The sequence below is a fragment of the Asterias rubens genome, chromosome 11, assembly GCF_902459465.1.
Source record: "Asterias rubens chromosome 11, eAstRub1.3, whole genome shotgun sequence".
NCBI classification, from domain to species: domain Eukaryota; kingdom Metazoa; phylum Echinodermata; class Asteroidea; order Forcipulatida; family Asteriidae; genus Asterias; species Asterias rubens.
This window is the reverse complement of record NC_047072.1, coordinates 17174466-17196971: the sequence shown is the minus strand read 5'-3', so window position 1 is coordinate 17196971 and position 22506 is coordinate 17174466. Positions and strand designations below refer to the sequence as shown.

At 39.5% G+C, this 22506-nt stretch overlaps 2 protein-coding genes across 2 annotated transcripts; both read left to right on the top strand.

Moving 5' to 3' along the window:
* The first annotated feature begins 12975 nt into the window (after positions 1 to 12975).
* On the top strand, positions 12976 to 21928 carry LOC117296834. The gene is made up of 7 exons (XM_033779907.1): positions 12976 to 13293; positions 15441 to 15674; positions 16584 to 16709; positions 19453 to 19647; positions 20351 to 20520; positions 21072 to 21180; positions 21702 to 21928. The coding sequence occupies exons 2-4, from the start codon at positions 15492 to 15494 to the stop codon at positions 19633 to 19635; spliced, it is 492 nt and encodes a 163-aa protein (XP_033635798.1). The 5' UTR covers positions 12976 to 13293; positions 15441 to 15491; the 3' UTR covers positions 19636 to 19647; positions 20351 to 20520; positions 21072 to 21180; positions 21702 to 21928.
* On the top strand, positions 19864 to 21860 carry LOC117296301 (type I iodothyronine deiodinase-like). The gene is made up of 4 exons (XM_033779148.1): positions 19864 to 19881; positions 20351 to 20520; positions 21072 to 21180; positions 21702 to 21860. Exons 1-4 carry the CDS (start codon positions 19864 to 19866, stop codon positions 21858 to 21860), a joined length of 456 nt encoding a protein of 151 aa, XP_033635039.1.
* Positions 21929 to 22506: the final 578 nt, after the last annotated feature.

Below are 22506 nucleotides of genomic sequence, written 5' to 3'. Positions count from 1 at the left end.
ATTGGTCGTCAAAGTTGCGAGATAACTATGAAAGAAAAAACACCCTTGTCACATGAAGTTGTGTGCTTTCAGAGACCTCAAATTCTAAACTTGAGGTCTCGAAATCAAATTTGTGGAAAATTACTTCTTTCTCGAAAACTGCGTCACTTCAGAGGGAGCCGTTTCTCACAATGTTTTTTACTATCAACCTCTCCCCATTACCCGTTACCAAGTGAGGTTTTATGCTGATAATTATTTTGAGTTATTACCAATAGTGTCCACTGCCTTTAAAAGTGAAAAGGAAGAAATAAGAACCTTCAACAAGTAGAACAATCATTTTCTGATAACGTGTTGTCACTTAGTGTCTCCAAGACGCCAACATGATTAAAGGCACTGGACACCTTTAGTAATTGTCAAAGACCAGTATTCTCACTTGGTGTATCCAAACATAATGCATAACATAACAAATCTATTAACAATTTGGACTCAATTGGTCATCGAAGTTGCAAGCGGAGAACAATGAATGAAACAACACCCTTGTGCTTGTGCTCTCAGATGCCTAAAAGAGGATTCAGACCTGAAGTATTTTAACATTTTCAAGGAGAAATTACTTCTCCATCAAAAACTACGTTTCTTCAGAGGGGGCCATGGTTATACTATCAACAGCTCTCCATTTCTCTTAAAGGCAGTGGACTCTATTGGTAATTGTCAAAGACTAGCCTTCCCAGTTGATGTATCTCAACATATGCATAAAACAACAAACCTTTGAAAATTTTAGCTCAATCGGTCATCGAACTTGCGAGATAATAATGAAAGACAAAAACACCCGTGTCACAGAAAGTTCTGGCGTTTAGATGCTTGATTTCGAGACCTCAAGTTCTAAATGTGAGGCCTCGAAATCAAATTCGTGGAAAATTACTTCTTTCTCAAAAACTATGGCACTTCAGAGGGAGCCGTTTCTAACAATGTTTTATACCATCAACCTCTCCCCATTACTCGTTACCAAGTAAGGTTTTATGTTAATTATTATTTTGAGTAATTACCAATACTGTTCACTGCCTTTAATCGAGTAAGTTTTATGCTAACAATTGTTAAACCACGTACCAGTAAGGTTTTATGCTAATAATTATTTTGAGTAATTACCAATACTGTCCACTGCCTTTAAAAACAAGTTTCGTTGTTATTAACCTAAATAGTATCAAGGGGTTTCGACCGATAATTCTTGCAGTCCTCGTTAACATTGTTTTATGTGTGGATTTCCCACGGCGATTCAAAGCAGACTCAGCTAAGAAAAGACATAAGTGTGTGTGCCACGCCGAGATAACGCGAGTCAAATCGGTCAATTTTGACGTTGCACCGACCGGAGTTTCCCGCTTCAAAGTCACCCAAAGTTACTGATGGCTGGGAAGTTTTACGAGTGCGATAACCCCCATGGCCCATTTTCATAGAGTTGCTTAAACAGACAATAATATTGCTGAGCAGTTGTCTGCTAAGCAGTATTGAGCAGGATACCAGCTATCGTACATATGACATGGTAGTTTGGCTGTTAACATTGTTCTGGGAAGCTTATACATTTGTTGTAATTGGCTACTTTTTGTGCTTGGGCAGCTCTATGATTTTTTTTTTCTGGCCCAGTTAGCAAGCTCCGTAGTCTAGTACAATCCAGCGTAAATGTGAGAGTGAAAATTGGGTCAACAACCGGCGAGTGCAGTGCGAGGTATAAACTCATTACTTGGAAAATAGTTTAAAGGGACATCAGCCGATTTCGCTAAACAAGGACAAATCTTATCTCGAGTAACTCGTCCTAACTTATAGGGTGGGTTCTATGCGTCCTAACGTCTTCGGATAGGGGACTGAACCCGTCCTGAGTCCTATGATTAATCCTAAATAAGGAAGAGTTTTGTGCAATCGATGGCTGGATAGGTATTGTCAATGACCAGTACTCTCACTTGGGGTATCACAACGTATGCACAACATAACAAACCTGCTCATTGCTCATCGAAGTAGCAGGAGACTAATGACAGAAAAAACACCCCCGTAGGGCACAATTACTTTGTGTGCTTTCAGATGTATAATAAAAGGCTTCAGCAGAAGTCTTTTATTATTTTGAGTGAGAAATCACCTCTTTCTCAAAAACTATGTTACTTCAGAGGGAGACGTTTCTCATAACGTTTTATACTCTCTAAATGCAAAAGCACTAATTGAAGAGCCATGTGAGGGACAACTCTTTTTCGAGTGGTCTTCCATTCTTTTAGATTGAAGTTTGCATCTTTTTGAGTGATTTTTCACTCTGTCCTGGAGTGAAACCCCTCTAAAAGAGTGAAATAACCACCACTCTTTTTAAAGAGCCATATGAAGGACAACTCGAAATGTAAAGAGTCGTGTTTTTCACTATTTTACAAGGTACAGCTCTCCGTTGCTGTTACCAAGTGGTGGTTATGCTACAAATTATTTCAAGTAATTACCAAAAGTGTTCAGTGCCTTTAAAAATAAAAGAGAAAAACATTTTTCTAGAGCAATTGAATGAATCACACGTCGGGGTTCGACCGAAGTCATGCTGGAGAGCCCAAACAGGCAACAAGTAATTCGGCGGGAAAGTTACGATAAATTGTGTGACGTCATTCAAAAACTTGTCCAATGAGTGGGTTGCCAACTAGGACAGCGGATTCTAGGTTAACTGACAACTAAGTTGGATGGCCCAATTTTCACCGAAAGAACGTTTTTAGGGGTTGTATTTCTCCAAGAAAGCAAAAAAAGGAGGGAGGTAAAACAGAAGATGGAGGGATGAACTATGTACATGAGGAGCATTGCTTGGCAACAGACAGCTCAGGATAGAGTGAAATGGATAATTGATGAAGAGGCTTTCCTCCTGCAGTGGAGTGAAACAGGCTAGACAGACTGACAGGCAGACAGACATTTCTCCAAAAGAACTTTGATTTGGGGTTGAACATAGAATAGAACGAGATTTGAACCAACAACCTTTGGGTTACAAAAATGTGCCAGTGCTCTATAGAACTGGATAGCTCAGTTGTTAGAGCACTGCCACATTAACCCATAGTTTGTTAGTTGGCGGTTTCACTTCAAGTCAATATCAACGGTTAATTAAGTTACGTGCAGAATTATATTTTAAAACGTACGCTTACTGTGCGATTTCCATTTCGTAGCCCTGCATGCTGTATACCGTTAGTGTATACTGTTACTTTATACCGCTGCTTATACTGGGTGCGTTCGTTTAGCTTCCCTGGGTCGACCCCGGTGTGTGACGTTTTTTTTTCTAGGACGAACGTGGGTAATTATCTGCACACGTTCGTCCTGACAAAAAAAAAACCCGCCACACACCGGGGTCGACCTGGGGAAGCTAAACGAACGCACCCACTGCACTAAAACTAATGACGTCACAATAATGCACTCCACGGTGAACGCACAAGATGGCTGCCTCATTTTCTTGCCAATCTGTGAAATACGTTTACTCCTTAGAACTTTTTGCCTGCTACAGTAAGCACGAAAAACGTGCTTACCTAAGAAGCTCTATGAAATTGGGCATGTCAGCGCCAAAACTTGATTTAGCACATAATAGTATTGCTTAGGAGTAAGCAGGTTGCCAGCCAAAACTACAATTAGTTTGCATTGTTGTGGCTGGTGCCCCACTCAATAATTTTGCAAATCAGTATTATTATTATATTATTATTATATTTAACATTTATTTCATCGTTGTCCATTCATCTTACAATACATAGATTAACATTACATTCAGTTACACAATAACATGTTTATGATAAAGTAGGCTATTACAATGTATACGCAATATAAATAATAGATTAATAACAATTTTATATGTAATAAGCGGTTGGACAACAATTAGGTTCAGGTGAAGCCGTGGCTTTTGTTCCTTAACCTATGGACAGACGAACACAAAAATAACGGCACCAGCACATATTGTACAGACAATAGACTTGACAGACAAACACAACAACGGCTAATGTAAGGTGTGTTGAAAGATAACATAACCTAGGCAATGCAGAAACAGTCATAATCTATGAATATCCATCAAGTAGTTGCTTTTTCAAATTTCTTGTAAAGACAGGTAGAGTAATTGATTTTTTAATTGAGTTACTCAGTTATTATTATGAAACTGTGCACTGTACCAATCAATAATAAGCGCGTTCAGCGCATTGACTTACCGACTGTGGACAGGGAGGTCTTATACGTGAAGTTTTTGAAAATCCATCTGCCGAAAGTTCTGACCTGAATAGAGATAAAGTCCACACGAAAAGGTGTCAGTAAACTGTAAACGGGGTCAGAAAGACGTTGTACTTCCGGGTCACTTTAATTCTTTACCTGGCGATTCATGGAAAACCCAGATTGCCCTGGGATCTGGGTTTTGTCCGACAGCATTTTCTGGGTCAGTCTTAAAGCCCGAATTAGTCAAATCAAATCAAATCATATTTAAATCTGTCTTTGCAGATAATTTTAAAGAGACACTACCTTGGATCGGTCGAGTTGGTCTGTAAAAGCGTTTGAAACCGTTTGTTATTAAACGATGGTTAGAAAGATGTTTTGAAAGTATAATATAACAGTCCACATTTTTTAGTACATCGAAGGAACTAACCTCTAAGCCGGTAATTTGCTTTCACATTAATTAGATGGAAGTAATGTTTTTATCTCATATCACAGAACTGGTCTCGAACAGGCCCCAAGTTCATAGAGCTGCTAAGCACAAAAAATTGCTTAGCATGAAATTTCTTCCTTGGTAAAACACAGGATTACCAACCAAATTTTCACGTTATTTTCAGGATAAGCAAACCACAGCTGAATACAGTAACAAGCAAAATGCAACCAATGGAAATTTGGTTGGTAATCCTACTTTTATCAAGGAAGAAATTTCATGCTAAGCAAATTTGTGCTTAGCAGCTCTATGCAATTAGGCCCTGGTCTTGAGCAAGACACCCAGGGGTGTGAATGTGTACCATCTTGGTCATGTTCCTCGTATCGAATAACAAACATAAGTGATAATAATCATTTTGAATGATAATTGACTATTTTGTTCTTCCAGCCACGGTTTGGTAACATTGATATCAATGGGAGAAATTCAAGATGATAAAGGTAAATTCACCATGATAAAGGTATATTGTGTTTGAAAAGGATTTCAGAGCGCCACAGCAGCACGGGACTGAATTCTTCCCGGGGAGCTGAGAAAGTTTACAGGAATGTTATTGGCCCAATGTTTCAGGGCATTAATGTGAAGCACAGTGATAACGCAAAATGCGCTATTAAAGCCAGTGGACACTATTGGTAAATGTCAAAGACAAGTCTTCTCACTTGGTGTACCTCAACATATGCATAAAATAACAAACCTGTGAAAATTTGAGCTCGATTGGTCATCGGAGTTGCGAGATAACTATGAAAGAAAAAAACACCCTTGTCACACGAAGTTGTGTGCGTTTAGATGCTTGATTTCGAGACCTCAAATACTAAACTTGAGGTCTCGAAATCAAATTCGTGGAAAATTACTTCTTTCTCGAAAACTACTCCACTTCAGAGGGAGCCGTTTCTCACAATGTTTTATACTACCAACGTCTCCCCATTACTCGCTACCAAGTAAGGTTTTATGCTAATAATTATTTTGAGTAATTACCAATACTGTCCACTGCCTTTAAAAACAAGTTTCGTTGTTATTAACCTAAATAGTATCAAGGGGTTTCGACCGATAATTGTTGCAGTCCTCGTTAACATTGTTTCATGTGTGGATTTCCCACGGCGATTCAAAGCAGACTCAGCTAAGAAAAGACATAAGCGTGGGTGCCACGCCGAGATAACGCGAGTCAAATCGGTCAATTTTTGACGTTGCACCAACCGGAGTTGCACCGATAAAGTCCATACGCAAAGGTGTCAGTAAACTGTAAACGGGGTCAGAAGGACGTTGTACTTCCGGGTCACTTTAATTCTTTACCTGGCTATTCATGGAAGACCCAGATTGCCCTGGGATCTGGGTTTTGTCCGACAGCATTTTCTTAGTCAGTCTTAAAGCCCGAATTAGTCAAATCAAATCACATTTAAATCTGTCTTTGCAGATAATTTTAAAGAGACACTGCCTTGGATCGGTCGAGTTGGTCTGTAAAAGCGTTTGAAACCGTTTGTTATTAAACGATGGTTAGAAAGATGTTTTGAAAGTAGAATATAACAGTCCACAATGTGCCTCGAAATTGCACGGTTTTCCTTTTACTTTGCGAACTAACACGGTCTGCCATTCTGAGGGGTCATAAATTTGACTCCACAAATCGGCCTGCTGTGTTAGTTCACGACGAATAAGGAAAACCGTGGACTTTCGAGGCATATTAATTGTGTGGATCAATATTTATTATTCTACTTAAAAAACACTTTCTGCCATGTTAATAACAAACGGTTTCAAACGCTTTTCATGGACAAACTCGCTGGATCCAAGGCAACGTGTTCCTTTAACCGTATTGTGACGTCAGCTCCTTTCTCAGGAGAGCAATTTAGCAAGGGTCCCTTTCAAAAATGTAGAATGGTTCTAAATGTTAATATAATGTAAACCTTGCGTGAATAGGCAACATTTTCTACTGTCCAAGTTCTCTTGTCAAACATTGCTACATTTTACAACCTTGCTAAAATTTAGCTATGGACCCCAGTTTAATTGCTGTCGTGTGAATAGCCTTTTAGTCAGAAGGACGTGACTTCACAACTTGCGCTCAGCAACAAGAAGTGATGAACTGTAAACTCATAATGTGACCCGGAAGTCATTAGTACAGAGGTTACAGTCATTTTTACAAGCCATTAATCTATACAGGCACGCCGTTTAAATATCGTGCTCTGGAAGAAATATCCGGTTTTCCTCTCAAGGCTTTGGAAAGCAGATTTACTCTTTTCAGAAAATACTCGACCAAAATTCACGGTATATCAAGAATTATTTCAGAGAATGAAAATGCCGTTAAAAAGAAATCTTTGAATATAATTACATGATAGGATGCCTATCATGAGTGAACATAATCGGTGCAGTTCTCAAACCAGAGGAAATCTGTAAAAAATGGGACCAGAAACCCCGGGGTTAACCCCTACTCTTCCACGAACGTTGGATTCTTTTACGTCCACATCTTAGCACACGGGACGTACGGTTCAATGAACCGATGGACAAAGTTATGGTGAAATACCTTGCTCAATGACACAAGTGTCACGAACTGGACTCGAACTTACGGCACACTGTTAACATTTAACACCGTGTTTACTTTCCCCGATCCCTGTCAGCATAAAAGTATCGAACTTTAACTAAAAAGTCTCTGTAATGTTTACGTTTTTAGATAGACTTTTAGGTTTGTTTATAGTTTTTTTAAGTAGACAACAAATGTGTTGGATAGAAATGCATGAACGTAAGGAACGCGTAAACGCCCGACCCGGAAGGCATTTGTTTCTGCACTCCCAGGTCTTGGATTTCTCTCTTGAAGGAGCACGCTCTTTTTCTCCGGTAAGGGACACTATGAGGACAATATAAGTTTGTATTGGAACCTTGCTAAGGGCACCACACCAAAAGCACTGGGCACCACGGCAGTGGCTGCGGTAGTCCTATAGGAGTCTTCCTCTGGACACAGATACTGGTACAATATACGAAAGTGTAAGACCACCGGGGCTATGGCGGGTGCCTTTCATTATTTCGAGGCCTGCACTCCGAAGTTGCCACTGTCGTTGTGCTTTTCAAAGGGGAATTTTGTCTTCTTCCAACTCGATTCAATAAAGGAATCTTCAAAAACAAATAAGGACAATTTTTTGAGGGTGGCAACCCTAAACAACAGTTGAAGAAAAGTTTGCTATATCCGGGCCGGGTCATAACAGGGTTCCACAAACTTTCTTGAGCAGCAATCGTGACAACTTGACACTTTGGTAGTGTGAAATAAAAAGGTCTTTGTCAATAAAAGGAACAACTCGTGCGCTTAAACGGATTAAAGGCAGTGGACACTATTGGTAATTGTCACAGACAAGTCTTCTCACTTGTAAACGAGCTCAATCGGTGGTCGGTGGAAGAAAAAACACCCTTGTCACACGAAGTTGTGTGCTTTCAGATGCTTGGTTTCGGGACCTCAAATTCTAAATCTGAGGTCTCGAAATCAAATTCGTGGAAAATTACTTCTTTCTCGAAAACTACGTCACTTCAGTGGAAGCCGTTTCTCACTATGTTTTATACCCTCAACCTCTCCCCATTACTCGTTACCAAGTAAGGCTTTATGCTGATGAATATTTTGAGTAATTACCATTAGTGTCCACTGCCTTTAAAGACTAGTGTTGACAATAAAGGAGGGTGTCGGTTTTTACTCCAGATTACGAAGCATGCAGTTTGTTAAGTTATATGCATGGCCTAACTCTTTGTACTTCACAACCATTCAGATGCTTAACATGTGTACACTTGCCCCAGTTACATGATCAAAAACAGGGCAAGCTTGGCCCCCATATCGCAAGAAAAATGGGGTAATGGGGCCATGCTTTTTTTCTCCTACTGTTTCTCTCTACCGCTGCAATTAGTAACAAACTCTGATGCCCCTATAAATAGGCGTTTCCGCTGAGAAGTGTGAACTAGTTGCAGCAAACGACCTTATACGAAACATTTTTTTTTTTAACGGATGTCCTTGGAGACTACATGGGCTTGCGTGTGTGTGTTTAGTGCTAACCTGAATTGGAGCGGCCCAGGGTGACCGAATTATTTTTTTGTGTAATGATCGATACGTTGATTTAGTCTCTCCCTCGAGGCTGTAACGTCGGAACCCAGTAACGGAATCCCTTAATAGTCTGACCTTATTAATTTGTCCCCAGCCCTCGCAAAAACCCAACAACGAAACCGGAGTATCCTGGCTAGCGTAAACCGCGATGACAAACCTCTCAATAAAACAATCCTCAGCAAATTGAAAATTATTGGAACTGACATACGAGTTGTTGCTGTCTTAATTTTAACAAGGCGCTACTAAAAAAGAAGAACATGGAAAAGGAAATTCTTGTCAACCTATTTTGTTCGCTCTACAAAAAATACAAACCTGTCACAACAAAATAAAACTTTTTAGAATTATAAATCATCGGGTATTTCAATCATCTTGATCATCATACAGAGCCTTGTAACTTATTAGCCCTTATGTTTTTTGAGGTATTATTTAAAATGGCTTTTAGTGAAAGGCCTCCTCTAACATTTCTGAGTAATTACCATGAGGGTTCAGTGTCTTTAAGAGTGTTTTCAAACGAGTACCTTTAAGGTTTGATCTTAAAAAATAATTGGTCAGACACAAAATTGTGAAGATCACAGATTTACATCAAACTTACACGGTCTAATGATGACGATGATAGATGAAAAAATCCCTTGAAATATTTCTGTCCGAAATGTCACATTTGATGAGAAATAAATAATCTAACTCCGCGTTTTGAGTTTATCGCTCAGTGAGCGTTTTATTCATTTTTTGTTTTGGCATAGATGCAATGCAAAATTTGTAATCGGTTGTTCACTATTCTCTCGTGACCCAGATGGGCGATCGATCTCAAACTTCTACAGGTTTGTCAGTTTATGTTTAGGGTGGATTAGATAAAGTGCTTACACTGCCAGCAACTGTTTTGTTAGCAAAAACAAATTCTGTTGAACGGCATAGAAGAGATGTACGGGTTCTTCTTTTTTCTCTTCAAAATGTTGCGGATTGCTTGGTTTGCCTCACTTCGGTCCATAACATAATGTGCCTAAAGAGCAAACCTTCGCCCCAGGCAAACATGAATTGCTTGCCGCCAAACTCATGATATCAAAGGGAAAATTTCGGCATTTGAAACGCGGCATGGGAGCCGTACAGTTATTCATCCACCTGGTTTACAACATTTGAATTATGCGAGAGAGAATCGTGCATATGGGAGAAGGGTTGGCTAGTGATGACATAGTTTTTCCTCTTCATTTTTTTTTCATTCAGTAGGGTTTTCTTTTTTTATACTTAACAGGTTAATTTTGAAGGAATGTGCACTTTTTGTACGACACAAAACATTAAAGTCCACAGATATAAATTGAACATATTACATTATAAGATTAAGACGGTAGGAAGCTTCCCTTAAAATATTTCTTGCTGAATTGCTGTAGTTTTGGGGAAATTGAAAAAAAACGATTTCACGAAAATAATCAATGAGACACTATTATTTTATTAAGTACAACACGGATTTACGCGACTCTCCTGAAAACATTGCTCTGTGATTTTCATGGTTTTTTTTCTTCAAAAACTTGACGACTAATAATGAAGCTGAAAGTGAAAGTAAGGCCCAAAACGTGATATAAAAAAGGTATCAATTCCCTTTGAAAAGAGCACATTTTCCCCCCACATATATTGCTTCAACTCATGAATGGGAAACCAAACTTGCGGGTGCAATGTAATTTTCTCTTTAGGGGGAGTGCTGGCTCTGTAAAAAGGGCAGTGTGGTCTCAACGTTATACTCTGCTCATCTTCAGGAGAGCAAATCATTGTTTCTGCTCAAAACTTTTAGTACCTTAGTGCAAATTGTACGGTATTTGTAAAACTGCTTTTGCATGTTCTGGAGCTCCTGGCTAATGAGGTCTATCGATAAAGAGCTGTCACCGAAGTATTTGTTTGGCAAAAAGAAACCTTCGTTTTCCAATGAAACATACATTTTTTTATTATGATAAAAAAAAATCCATTTTTTCAGCAAGTGTTGCTGATACAGTATGAAGTATTGTCAATGTGTCCTGCTGTGCTAAATAAACTTATGTGCACAACAGTTCACAACAACATTAGTTGAATCTCAACTGGAGCAGCCCATCTATTCATATACATAGGGGTGAGTGCGCTCACAAGCGAGCCCATCACAGTGGTGCATGTTTATTCTCTCAACGTTTTGCCAAAAGTGCACATGGAAGAAACCCACGAAAACAAAAACAGCTCGTAAAAAGTTTGGTCCACTGTTTACTTTATTCCTTGGTGACGTGCAGGTCCATCCACTCGTAACAAAAAATGATCCTTGCCCCTTCTCAACTTTTGGCAGACAACAATACAATTTTTTTCAGATTATGGTCGAGTGCGTGCCGTTCTCGTTTCGCACCAATTACGCAAAATAGGCCTCGAGTGGGTTCAAATCCGGACCATCATTTCTGCGAGTTATGTTTCACAGTTCACAAAAGAGCCACAGATAGAGGCAGAACTTCTTCCTGCAAGCACGAGTTGTACACAGCTCAATAGAAGAAAACATCATACACTTTATATGTAGAGTGTCTTGTTTTTATTCAACTTTCTATAATGAAAGGGAACAAAAGCTTGTACACTTTTACAACCGGAATCCTTCACACAATTGAAGTATCTTGCCTGCCATAAAGGCTCTAGACTGTTTAAGGTCACTTTTTGTTCAAAACAAAGGTTTACGGTATCCTCCTTTATAGTCACTGGACACTATTGATAATTACTAGTAAAAAAATTGTTAGCATAAAAACTTACTTGATAACGAGCAATGCAGAGCTGTTGATAGTATAAAACATTGTGAGGGACGGCTCCCTCTGAAGTAGCGTAGTTTTTGAGAAAGAAGTAACTTTCCACTCAAAACTTGAATTGAATTCGAGACCTCAGCTGAGGTTTGTCAGTTTGTGTATGTAGTGGATTACATGATTGCTTACAAAAGCAACTGTTTTGTAAGCAGAAACCTATTCTGTTATGTTCATTTAAGGCTGGGAATGGTGCTGGGAAGCCCTGTTCGCCAAGGTAAACCATTATAACAATTAATCGTAGTACAGTGAAGGGGGGTTTCCCTTGTATGGGTTATCACGTAGTGTGGTAGGGGTCGTACAATAGACTTGTCATAGTGTTTCCAATTTATTTGTCATCACAATTTTGTCAATATGACTGCCATGATTAATATTTCGATCGAATAACTCGAATTATTTTAAAGGGGATGGTTCTGTTCGAATTAAGTTTGTGAATGTTGAATCAAAATTGATCTTGGGAAAATTCGTCCTAGAAGTCATAAAATTAGAAACTAGTTTCTAAAAACAAACCTTGTTTCTGACTTGTTCTACACTAAGGATTCATCTAATTTACCAAAGTGCCTTAAAAGTGCGTGGGAAAGGGACAGCTTCCTTCCAATCGGTGCTTGGAACAATAGCTCAAGATGGTCGAACATCTTATCAACCTATGAACTTGGGAAGAAACTTTAACATTATTAAGTTTGGCCATTCTTGGACTATAACAAGTGAGTTCAACAACAAACTGAGAACAACACAGAGAGCCGTGTAGAGAGATAGTACATTTTACAATACGGGATAAAATTAACCAAATTATGTGTAAATTTTCAAAATGCTTCAATCTTTAGTGTGCAGGCCATGTGTCAGGGGTCCAAGACAACAGGTGTACTAGAAGAGTGACAAAATGGCAGCCTATGACAAGCAAGAGAAAGAGAGGACGGCAAAAGAGAAGATTGACAGTATGGAAAAATAAATGTGAACTGTCTTGAATTGTCTATAATAGTTAAAAGCAGGACAGTTCTTTTCAGAACTGAGAAGTCTCCCGAACCCCCGAACATCTACTCCGCGGCAGTATAGAATAAATGCAAGACAAATCTCTAAGAACAAACTCTACCTGGCAAGTAGATACACACATGGTGTTACCGCAAACCAAATATATAATTATGTCTTGAATTGTATTTGAAAAGTTTAAAGATTTCCTACATATAGGCCTTACTGATGTTACAATTTTTAACACAAACTTCCGGGTCGAAATATCGTTTAGTCATGGCATATCATCGCCACCTTACAGAGCTGTATCTGTAATAATAAATGAAGTGTGGCCTGTGTCAATGACAGTAAATATTTGCTTAATCTAGCAAATATCACACAGAAAGAAAAAAAATCGGTGATTCTTGGTTATTGCTCCCAGCGAAGCTCCGTGCAGGTACGCACGGTTAATGTAACTCCCACACACGTTGACACGTGCGCTGGATGTCACTTCATACCGGTCTTTCGTCTCGAACGCCAGGCATGAAGCACCGCTCTGCGCAGACAAACTATAAGGTGTTTTACGAGAGAGCCTGCCTCTTTATGCAAAACAGCAAGTTTTCTTACTCCATCTCATTGGTGCAAACCCTGCCAGGAATATGCAAATGAGACGTCAGCCTATCCAATAAAAAGAAGCGTCTTGACTTCGACGGAGTCAGTTTGAGGGTTTTTGTCTCTGAGAGTGAGAGCTTGTCTTCTTCGATTGAAATGGCTGATTAAGACGTTGAGTGAGTCCACAAATAGAACGAGAAACGAGCTCCCAACACACCAGTAGTCTGCACCCGGACACTACAGACACGGTAGGTGGTAATTTCTATAAATCTTAAGTACATTTTTCTGAGGTGGAATCAAAATATACTCTTTTATAGACTGTGATGTAACATCACTATTATTACTTGCGAACATGGGTGATTTGAATGCTTCCAAAATCAAAGTATGGACCATCCCTTCACGATATTTGTCTTTAGAACTACCATTCTTCTGAAGACAATCACAGCACACTACTCGAAACGTCGAGTTTCAAACCACCGGTTCTGCTCATAGAACCACCACTACTTCAAAGAACATTCATACACATGGTGTCACCTCAAAGCTAACTTGAGTACCCCGACCTGCATGCAAAGTTTCAAATCGTAGTTTAGAACGAGAGGTTGGAACGTTCCAGAAACCATTGATGGTCTATCCCTTTATTTGGTATATTATTTTTTTGCAAACATAAATTGAATGGATGTAGGCCTACTCTACCAAAGTCCAATGGTGCATCATTCCTTTATGCATATGGTTTTTTTTTTCAATTGGCACTGACTGCATCACAGCGCACCTTTGGTAATAATATTGTCAATGACCAGTCTGCTCACTTGGTGTATCCCAACATATGCATGCATAAAATAACAAACCTGTGAAAATTTTGACTCAATTGGCCATCGTAGTTTCCCCCAAATATATAAAGAAAAGACACCCTTGTTACTTATTGCACAATGTGCGCTTTCCGATGCCTTAAAATGTATTTTAAAGGCAGTAGACACTTGGTAATTACTCAACATAATTCTGAGCATAAAACCTTTCTTGGTAACGAGTAATTGAGAGAGTTTGATAATATAAAACATCGTGAGAAATGGCTACCTCGGAAGTAATGTAGTTTTCGATAAAGAAGTAATTTTCCACGAATTTGATTTTGAGACCTCAGATTTAGAATTTTGAGGTCTCGAAATCGAGCATCTGAAAGAACACACTCCGGGTGACAATGGTGTTTTTTCTTCCATTATTATCTCGCAACTTCGACGACCGATTGAGCTCAAATTTTCACAGGTTTGTTATTTTATGCTTATGTTGAGATACACCAACTGTGAATGCAAGTCTTTGAAAATTACCAATAGTGTCCAGTGGCTTTAATGCTTAAGTGAAAAATTACCTCACTACGTGACTTCAGAGGAGCCATTTCTCACAATTTGTTGTACTAAGCCAACACGTATAAAAATGACTAAACCCAACCCATAATACTTCTTAACTGTTGTTTACTATGTGGGTTAAAGTTTTGATGAAACTATTTCCTTTGTTCAATGAGGTTTACACACTTCAATGCGGGTGATCACACAAAACATGAACACTGTGACTTTTGTGTCAACTGTATAATCATATAACTCACTACTGTCATGATAGGTTTTTTTCTAGTTTTTTCCTCTCCCTTTACGATGTGCGTGTAAGCTTGTTATTTCATAATAAACAGAACATTACATAAATGTTTTGTGCTAATAAAACTGGCAACGTAAGCACTTTATGTAAGTCCATCATATACATTCTGACAAACCTGTAGAAGGTTGAGATCGATCGGCAATTATGGGTCACGAGAAAGTAGTGAAAAACCGGTGACACATTTTTTGCATGACATCGATTCCAAACAAAAATGAATAAAACGCTCACCGAGCGATAAACTCCGAACGGGAAATTAGTTTTATTGATTGCTCATCTAATAATTGCGGCCCTTTAGATAAAATATTTCAAGGGATGCTTGCTGTTATCATCATCGTATAGACCGTATAAGTTGTATGTAAATCTGAGATCTTTAATATACGATTTTTTTTCTATAATCAATTCATTTAACATTCTGTTTGAAGTCTAAACTTTTGCGGACACAACCATGTGATAATAATCTTTTGAAGTATTGCTGGCTCTGAAAAGAGCCGGTTGGTCTCCTGAAGACGATTAGCGTTTACTGTTCGAAACGTCGAGACCAAACCAGCTAATTTCAGAGCCAACACTCCTCCCCTGCCCGGTGCCACCATCAAGATGAGCAAATACAATGACAAATTGAGTAAAATTTGCACAGATTATTCTCTTATGCATGTTGGGATACACCAAGTGAGAATACTTGTCTTTGACAATTGCCAAACGAACGTGTCCAATGCCAATTTAGAGTTTGAGAAGTCATCAGTTCACCTCTTAACAGGGTAAAGAAGGCGAGAGCGGCCAAAACACCGAGGGGGAGCCCTCTGTCACCATGCAGATGAGCAACGCGGCGAGGGAGGCGATGATGGTTATAGACGGGGAGCTTCTAGCCGATCGAGAGGTCGTCCTCCGGATCGTCAGGAAGCAGCGGGAGGTCTTAGAAGGAGAAGAAGGGAAACAAGTCTTCGCTCTGGCTAATGATCCGACCAAACCAGGCCTGGTGGTTAACCTCAAGGTAATGTCTCACAAGAATGCTATATTTCTTGAGTTTAGGTTAAGACATTTGTGTGTAGAGACCGAATTTCCAAGCGGGTGTTTAATAGATAGTTGACTCAGTTTGTTTTTGGCTGTTTTGAGGAAGTTCCTAAAGTTATCGTAGCCTTTACTCACAATAATGCTATATTTCTAGAGTTTAGGTTAAGACATTTGTGTGTAAAGACCGAATTTGTACAAGCGGGTAATTAATAGATAGTTGACTCAGTTTGTTTTTGGCTGTTGAGGAAGTTCCTAAAGTTATCGTATTACTCAGTAGCAGAAGTTTGCCACAGTACCATAGCCGTACATTATACTGATTCAAAGACCGTAAACATACAATAAGCAGAGGGTTCTAACATGACCAACGCCGTACATTATCTTGATTCAAACCCATAGCAAAAGCGTGTCAACATTTCCAATTCCGTATTGCTCGAGTTCATAATGTTCCTTTAAACGTTTACATGGGTTTATCGGGGGTCAATTTATATAAATGACTACACCATTCTCCCACAAACCAATTGGCACAATCAAAATGACTACCAAAATGTTCAAATTCAAACGGGGGGGGGGGGCCTTTAACAAAAGATGACAATAGGATCCACAGTTCGGGAAAGGTTCACAGTAGAACGTGTGCAAAGCCAGTTGGAGCTGTTGCCAACAAGTTTATAATCAAATGGGACAAAAGGAGTTCCACGCGGTTGCTTTGGGTTGCAGGCGTCAAACACACGTGGTTGGGTGAAGGACGAATGCGCAAAAATTTCCGCATGGCACCTCCTCGCACTTTTTGTGGGGGCGTTAACTATGATAAAAAGTTACCAAAAAAGTGTTTGTTACCTCTCTTTTTTACGATGTAGGTTTTATTTGTTACGGATTTTTATTTTTATTTCAGCGCGCCATCGTTAAGACGGACCGGATGGTACTGGAAGAGCTGGGGTTCGATAAACACATCAAAGATTGGAGTAAATTCCACGGCATGCTGATGCCTATTGTGGCCAGATATAGGAATGATCAAGAGGTATGCTCATAACCGCTTTTTAAAGACACTGGACACTATTGGTAATTGTCAAAGACTTGTCTTCACAGTTGGTGTATCTCAACATATGCATAAAATAACAAACCCGTGAAAATAGTGTCCACTGCCTTTAAGATGACTTCCATAATGGTTTTACGAAAAAGAAGCACTTAAAGTGACCCAAAACATACCATTAATAACACTAACTGTGATATTTGAGTTAAAATTATTTTCTTAAACCAGAAACCAGTTGTCGGTCAGTCTGACCCAGACACCAAGTAGGGGTCAGGGGTCACCCAGAGTGGGTCATGGGTCGATTTCACAAAGTGTTCGGAAAAGTCGTATAATGGCCAGTCCCATATCTTTACAAAAGGTATCACGTATATAAATAATAATGCTCAAAGCGGTGGTTCATATAGTTTTTTTTCAAATTACAGTTCAAAAGAAGGCCATCTAGTTTTAATCAAACGTAGCACGTACACAATGACTCACCATTCAACTACCCCCCCCCCCCAAAAAAAAAAAAAAAACAAAAAAAAAAAACATCAAACCAATAATATACATACAAATACAAAGAACAATTTACTGGTAGACAAAAATAGGGGCCAGATAAATTGCTAAATATATTTTATGTCAACAAGTCAAGCACCAAACACAAATCCAAACACTAAGGAATTACGAAATAGCCACTACCCAAAAAGTAAAACGGGAGCAGATAAAGTTAGTTTTCGTTCAGTTATCAATTATACAAACACTTTAAAATCTCTCGAGTTGTCGCGAACGTTTAGTGTATGTTTGTTTTTTCATTATTTTGATGTGTTAATTATTGCACAATGTTTAACACTAGGACCAAGGTTGATAAAGGACCCTATTAATAAGGGTTGCAAATAAAGGTAAATTCATCACAAATTGGAAACACAATTACTGGAGTTTATAATTATTACATTATTTTATTCAAACTTTGCCTTGCTCTTTTAAGATGTTCACGCCGTCGTGTGTCGGGACGTATAGACGTTAAAGACACTGGACACTATTGTAATTGTCAAAGACCAGTCTTCACAGTTGGTGTATCTCAACATATGCATAAAATAACAAACCTGTGAAAATTTGAGCTCAATCGGACGTCGAAGCTGCGAGATAATAATGAAAGAAAAAACACCCTTGTCGCACCATGGTCACGCGAAGTTATGTGCTTTCAGATGCTTAATTTGGAGACCTCAAATTCTAAATCTGAGGTCTCGAAAATCAAATTCGTGGAAAAATACTTCTTTCTCAAAAACTAAGTCACTTCAGAGGGAGCTGTTTCTCACAACGTTTTGTACTATCAACCTCTCCCCATTACTCGTAATCAAAAAAGGTTTTATGCTAATTATTATTTTGAGTAATTACCAATAGTGTCCACTACCTTTAAAAGGAAGGCATACGTTTGGTAATACAAACTCTTCGCTATAGAAGCCTACATCTGCTTCCGATAAAATAAAGCATTTGGAGAAAAAAAAATAACTTCGAAGTAATGTGGTTTTGTTAAAATCTTGTTTATGCCCCAAAGTTTGAATCTAAGAAGCGTTACTGCGGTAACGCTCCTCAGATTGTGTACTCCTGTCATTTATATTAGGAAGTATTCTTCCTGCATGGACATAATCGTTAGCTCCGGAATTTCGGCGATATCTTAAAGACGCGGCCACCTTTTGAAAAGAAATGTTCACATGTACAATCGAACGGTTCCATAAAAACTAAAGGTATATACTTTGCCTTAATAATAGTAACAATTTATATAGCACCAAATCCATCGAAAATAATGCTTCATTGCGCTTACAGAGTCACATTTAAAAACAAAATCCCTATAGATAAACACTATAGATGAAAGAGAACACAGAAAAACAAACAAACAAACAAACAAACAAACTCAATATGTGATCAGAAATGATGATCTCTGCAGAAAAATCTAGACGATTGCAACCCTCCATAGACATTCAAGGCATTTTCCCCCACAATCTCAGAAGTTCCACCACAGATTTCACACCATTTCATAACAAACAAACTGGAAAACAATTTGGCCCTCGAAGCACGTATTGAGGGTGAGCCTCATTATTGATTGAGGAAGAACCTTGGTTATTTATTGCTCTATTTACCATTGATAAGAAGAGCGATCATTATGGATCAAAACTAGGGCGGGTTTATCGAAGTACAATTGAAGAGTTCACTCATGTAATAGCTCTAGTTGCAAAGTTCTATTTTGGTGGTTGGGGGGGTCATTTTGGTGGGGGTATGATTTCTATGAAAGAACAACACCTTTAACTTTGCACTCACAAAGATATTCGCAAATTATGCATACATGTATACAAAAACACAGCATTACATTAGTTTACATATTATAGGGACAACACAACCCTCACCTTGGACCAATCAAAACGCAGATAAGAAAGCTTACGTGACTGCAAGTTTATCCAATGATATCAGTGCATCAAAAACACTGGATCTATGGCCCTTTTCGAAACCACGGCTTTCGGCTCCAGATTCGGATCAGGCTTTAAGTATGGCCCGCAGTTGTTTTGACAATAATTGCGGTGCGTATGAGCTCAGGGCTTCAGACGAGAAAATGGAGCCCGAAGCCGAATCCAAAGCCTTGGTTTCGAAAAGGGCCTATAAAACCAATGCCTGTCTGTCTCCTTGCGGATAAAAACAGGGGACCAGTCTACTCACAACCTAAATCTATTGTTACTATGTCTTCTTCTTGTTTTGTCAGATTATGAACGTACTGAAGTATCTATCCCCCAAGACACCGCGCATGATCGATGACGTCAAGGTCAACGGTCAACGACCTGATCTTGACCTCATTACGATGCGCTCCCAACAACCAATGCGCATGTCCGACTTGCACCTTCATAAAGACAGACCGCTCGTCATCATCGCATCATCAATTTCCTGACCTCCATTTCAGGTAAAAAAAATAATTAAAAAAAATTATGTAAATATTCCTTTAATAACTTTTATGATTATTATGTTTGACTAAGTAGAGTAAACTCACACTAGGTGGTCCATTGTTAAGTCCATTATCTGGAAACCCATGCAGTCAAGTAACGAGCCAATTTTTTACAGTTAATGTTTGGCATTGCAAGGTTCAGAAACGGGAGTAAAACGAAATCAACATACCAACATGTTGCAATCACAACTCGTGAGACATCCTTCTGAAAACAGCTTGAACATTATCTACACAAAAGAGTTAAGATTTCACCGGCATCCTAAATAATATACTTCCACGTCTAAAAGGCAGTTTTTAAAGTCACGTGCCCAAGACAACTCAGTGTTTCTTTTATATGGTGCGTTCGTTTAGCTTCCCTGGGTCGACCCCGGTCTGCCCCGGTACGTCCCAATAGCTTTGACGGGGCTCACTCGGGTCCCTGCTTGTGGAGTGGGTCACTTGGGGGTGACCTGAGGTGCATGCCGTCACCACGAGAGGGCGGGTGTGATCGTTCGATTAGCTCTTGTCAGGGGGTCACTCCCGCCGAGTGATCACTGCGGGGTCGACCCAGGGAAGCTTATCGAACGTACCGATAGGTAGGCAGACAATGTGATACCACCGATACAAGTCTTCAAAATACACGTATAGCCTAATTCTTTCTCTAATCCCTCCACTCCAACAGGCCTGTGTCCTGGGCGGTTCGCTAGCCCAGCTCTTCCGCGAGTATAAGGACCGGGCCGACTTCCTCTGCGTGTATCTCGCTGAGGCCCACCCTGCGGAGTACTTCAATCTCAACACAACCTTCAAAGTACCAGATCATCGAACGGTGGCTGAAAGAATAGCCGCTGCCAAGTAAGTGACAATTTCAAACATTTGGTGCGGGCTAAGCACGGTTCTTGCAGATCATCCTGAAATCACAGGAACTCATTTCCATGCCACCTTTGGTTACGTTCTGTTAATCACAGGTTGTTGCCATTTTTTCCCCTTTTTCTTCTTTCGTTTGATCTTTGGACCTAAGTGAATATTGAAAAAAATTTACTTGGTAGTTTAGTGACTTTAAGCCACTTGCTGGTATCCTCGACAAGGTCCATCCTGCTCGTTATCCTACGCAAGGTCCACCCTGCTCGCCTGATGGTGGTCTGAGGTCAGGGCAGTCATGAAAGATGTAATTGAAGGTCTGTGGCTGCCACACTGACACAAATTTGAGCTGGTAACTTCCGATACTGTGAAGGAATGGCGCATTACGGCCAAACCAGTTCTAACTTCGAAGGCAATCGGGTTGAACCCAGGCTCCATGAGGAAGATCCTTTTCACTGACAGTTTCCCTAAACTTCAAGATGAATTCGAACAATGCACTTTTAAATTGATTGCTTTCTTCTCTACCCAATACTACTACTTCACAGTTTGCTGTTAACAGCAGATAAAGAACACCATCGCACGTTTACAGACGACCCCCTCGATGACAGCCTGGTCCGAATCGTCTTGGACACCATGACAAACAGCTTCGCTCAGGTTGGTGGTACACAGTTATGTCTCCAATATTACGTACTGATCATAAATTGATATTGGCCCCTTTGCTTGCACCAGACAAGAGTGGTGACTCTGTGCACGCTTATCATGTTTTAAAGTCAACAGGTATACGCGTGTAAACGCTGCGTCCCATGAAGTTCGCACCAAAAGCGTTGACTCTCAAAATGACGCAGTCAATATTGCTGTGACGACGACTTTATGTGAGTTGGGTCCATACAATGCTTTCGGAAAGGTAGACAGCAGTAAAGAAATATCAATTGAAAATAGACACGATCAACAATTTACAACGGCCAGTAAGAGTGCTCACGAGCATCGAATGGGGGTAGTAGAAAAAGTCCAGTAATAACATCAACTACATGACGAAATTGAGACAAGAAGTGAACGAGTGAGAAAATGTTGTCCTCATTGGGGGCGCTGTTCGATGTGTGATGCCCCATACAAGGGGAAATCTAGTCCAAAATGAAGGCTGATTGTAGTCCTTTTCTCTCTTTTATTCCGAACAGACGTACAACGCACACCCAGACAGAATGTTTGCCTTTGAGGGTGACAAAGTAGCGTACATCGGCGACAACATCGGGAAGCAGATGATGGAACCTAGCGTACTCATGACTGATAACACACGGGGATGGTTGGAGAGCTACTTTGCCGTCAACGGAAGATAGCCCATCGCTCTTTATTTATTGAGATGTGTACATATATATATATAGCTGTAAACAAATTGTTATTGTATTGTATTGTGTTTCCACGAGATATTGATGAAAGACAAAATAACCTTGTCACACGAAGTTGTGTGCTTTCAGATGCTTGATTTCGAGACCTCAAAATTCTAAATCTTAGGTCTCGAAATCAAATTCGTGGAAAAAATTACTTCTTTTTCGAAAACTTCGAAAATCCCTGCGAAATAACACGGTCGGCCATTTATGGGAGTCACAACTTTGGCCGACCGTGTTAGTCAACGAGGTAAAAGGAAAACCGTGCAATTTCGAGGCATGTTTGTGTGGATCATTATATTCTACATCTTTCTACCCATGCATTTTATTTAAAAAAAAAAACGGTTACAAACGCTTTTCAAAGACCAACTCGGCCGATCCAAGGCAACGTGTACCTTTAATTACCATACTTAGTTTTATAATATTTGAATTGTGTAATTATGTAATAAAGTATAGTCGCTGTTACGATCGCACAAGTGTACTATAACCCTAAAGTTGTAAAACATAATATTAGTTTTCGCACAGTCACAAGTTATGGTCAAGGTCATGTAGAAACAAAATATTTTACTTTTTATCACTTTATCGTAGTATTTTGAGT

Bases quoted from the DNA above. Each gene is read 5' to 3' on its own strand.
- LOC117296834 (XM_033779907.1), top strand. From the start codon at position 15,492: ATGCAGATGAGCAACGCGGCGAGGGAGGCGATGATGGTTATAGACGGG. The intron at 15,675-16,583 runs GTAATGTCTCAC...TTTTTATTTCAG, and splicing joins GCCTGGTGGTTAACCTCAAG to CGCGCCATCGTTAAGACGGA. The intron at 16,710-19,452 runs GTATGCTCATAA...TTGTTTTGTCAG, and splicing joins GATATAGGAATGATCAAGAG to ATTATGAACGTACTGAAGTA.
- LOC117296301 (XM_033779148.1), top strand. The intron at 20,521-21,071 runs GTAAGTGACAAT...ACTACTTCACAG, and splicing joins GAAAGAATAGCCGCTGCCAA to TTTGCTGTTAACAGCAGATA. The intron at 21,181-21,701 runs GTTGGTGGTACA...TATTCCGAACAG, and splicing joins TGACAAACAGCTTCGCTCAG to ACGTACAACGCACACCCAGA.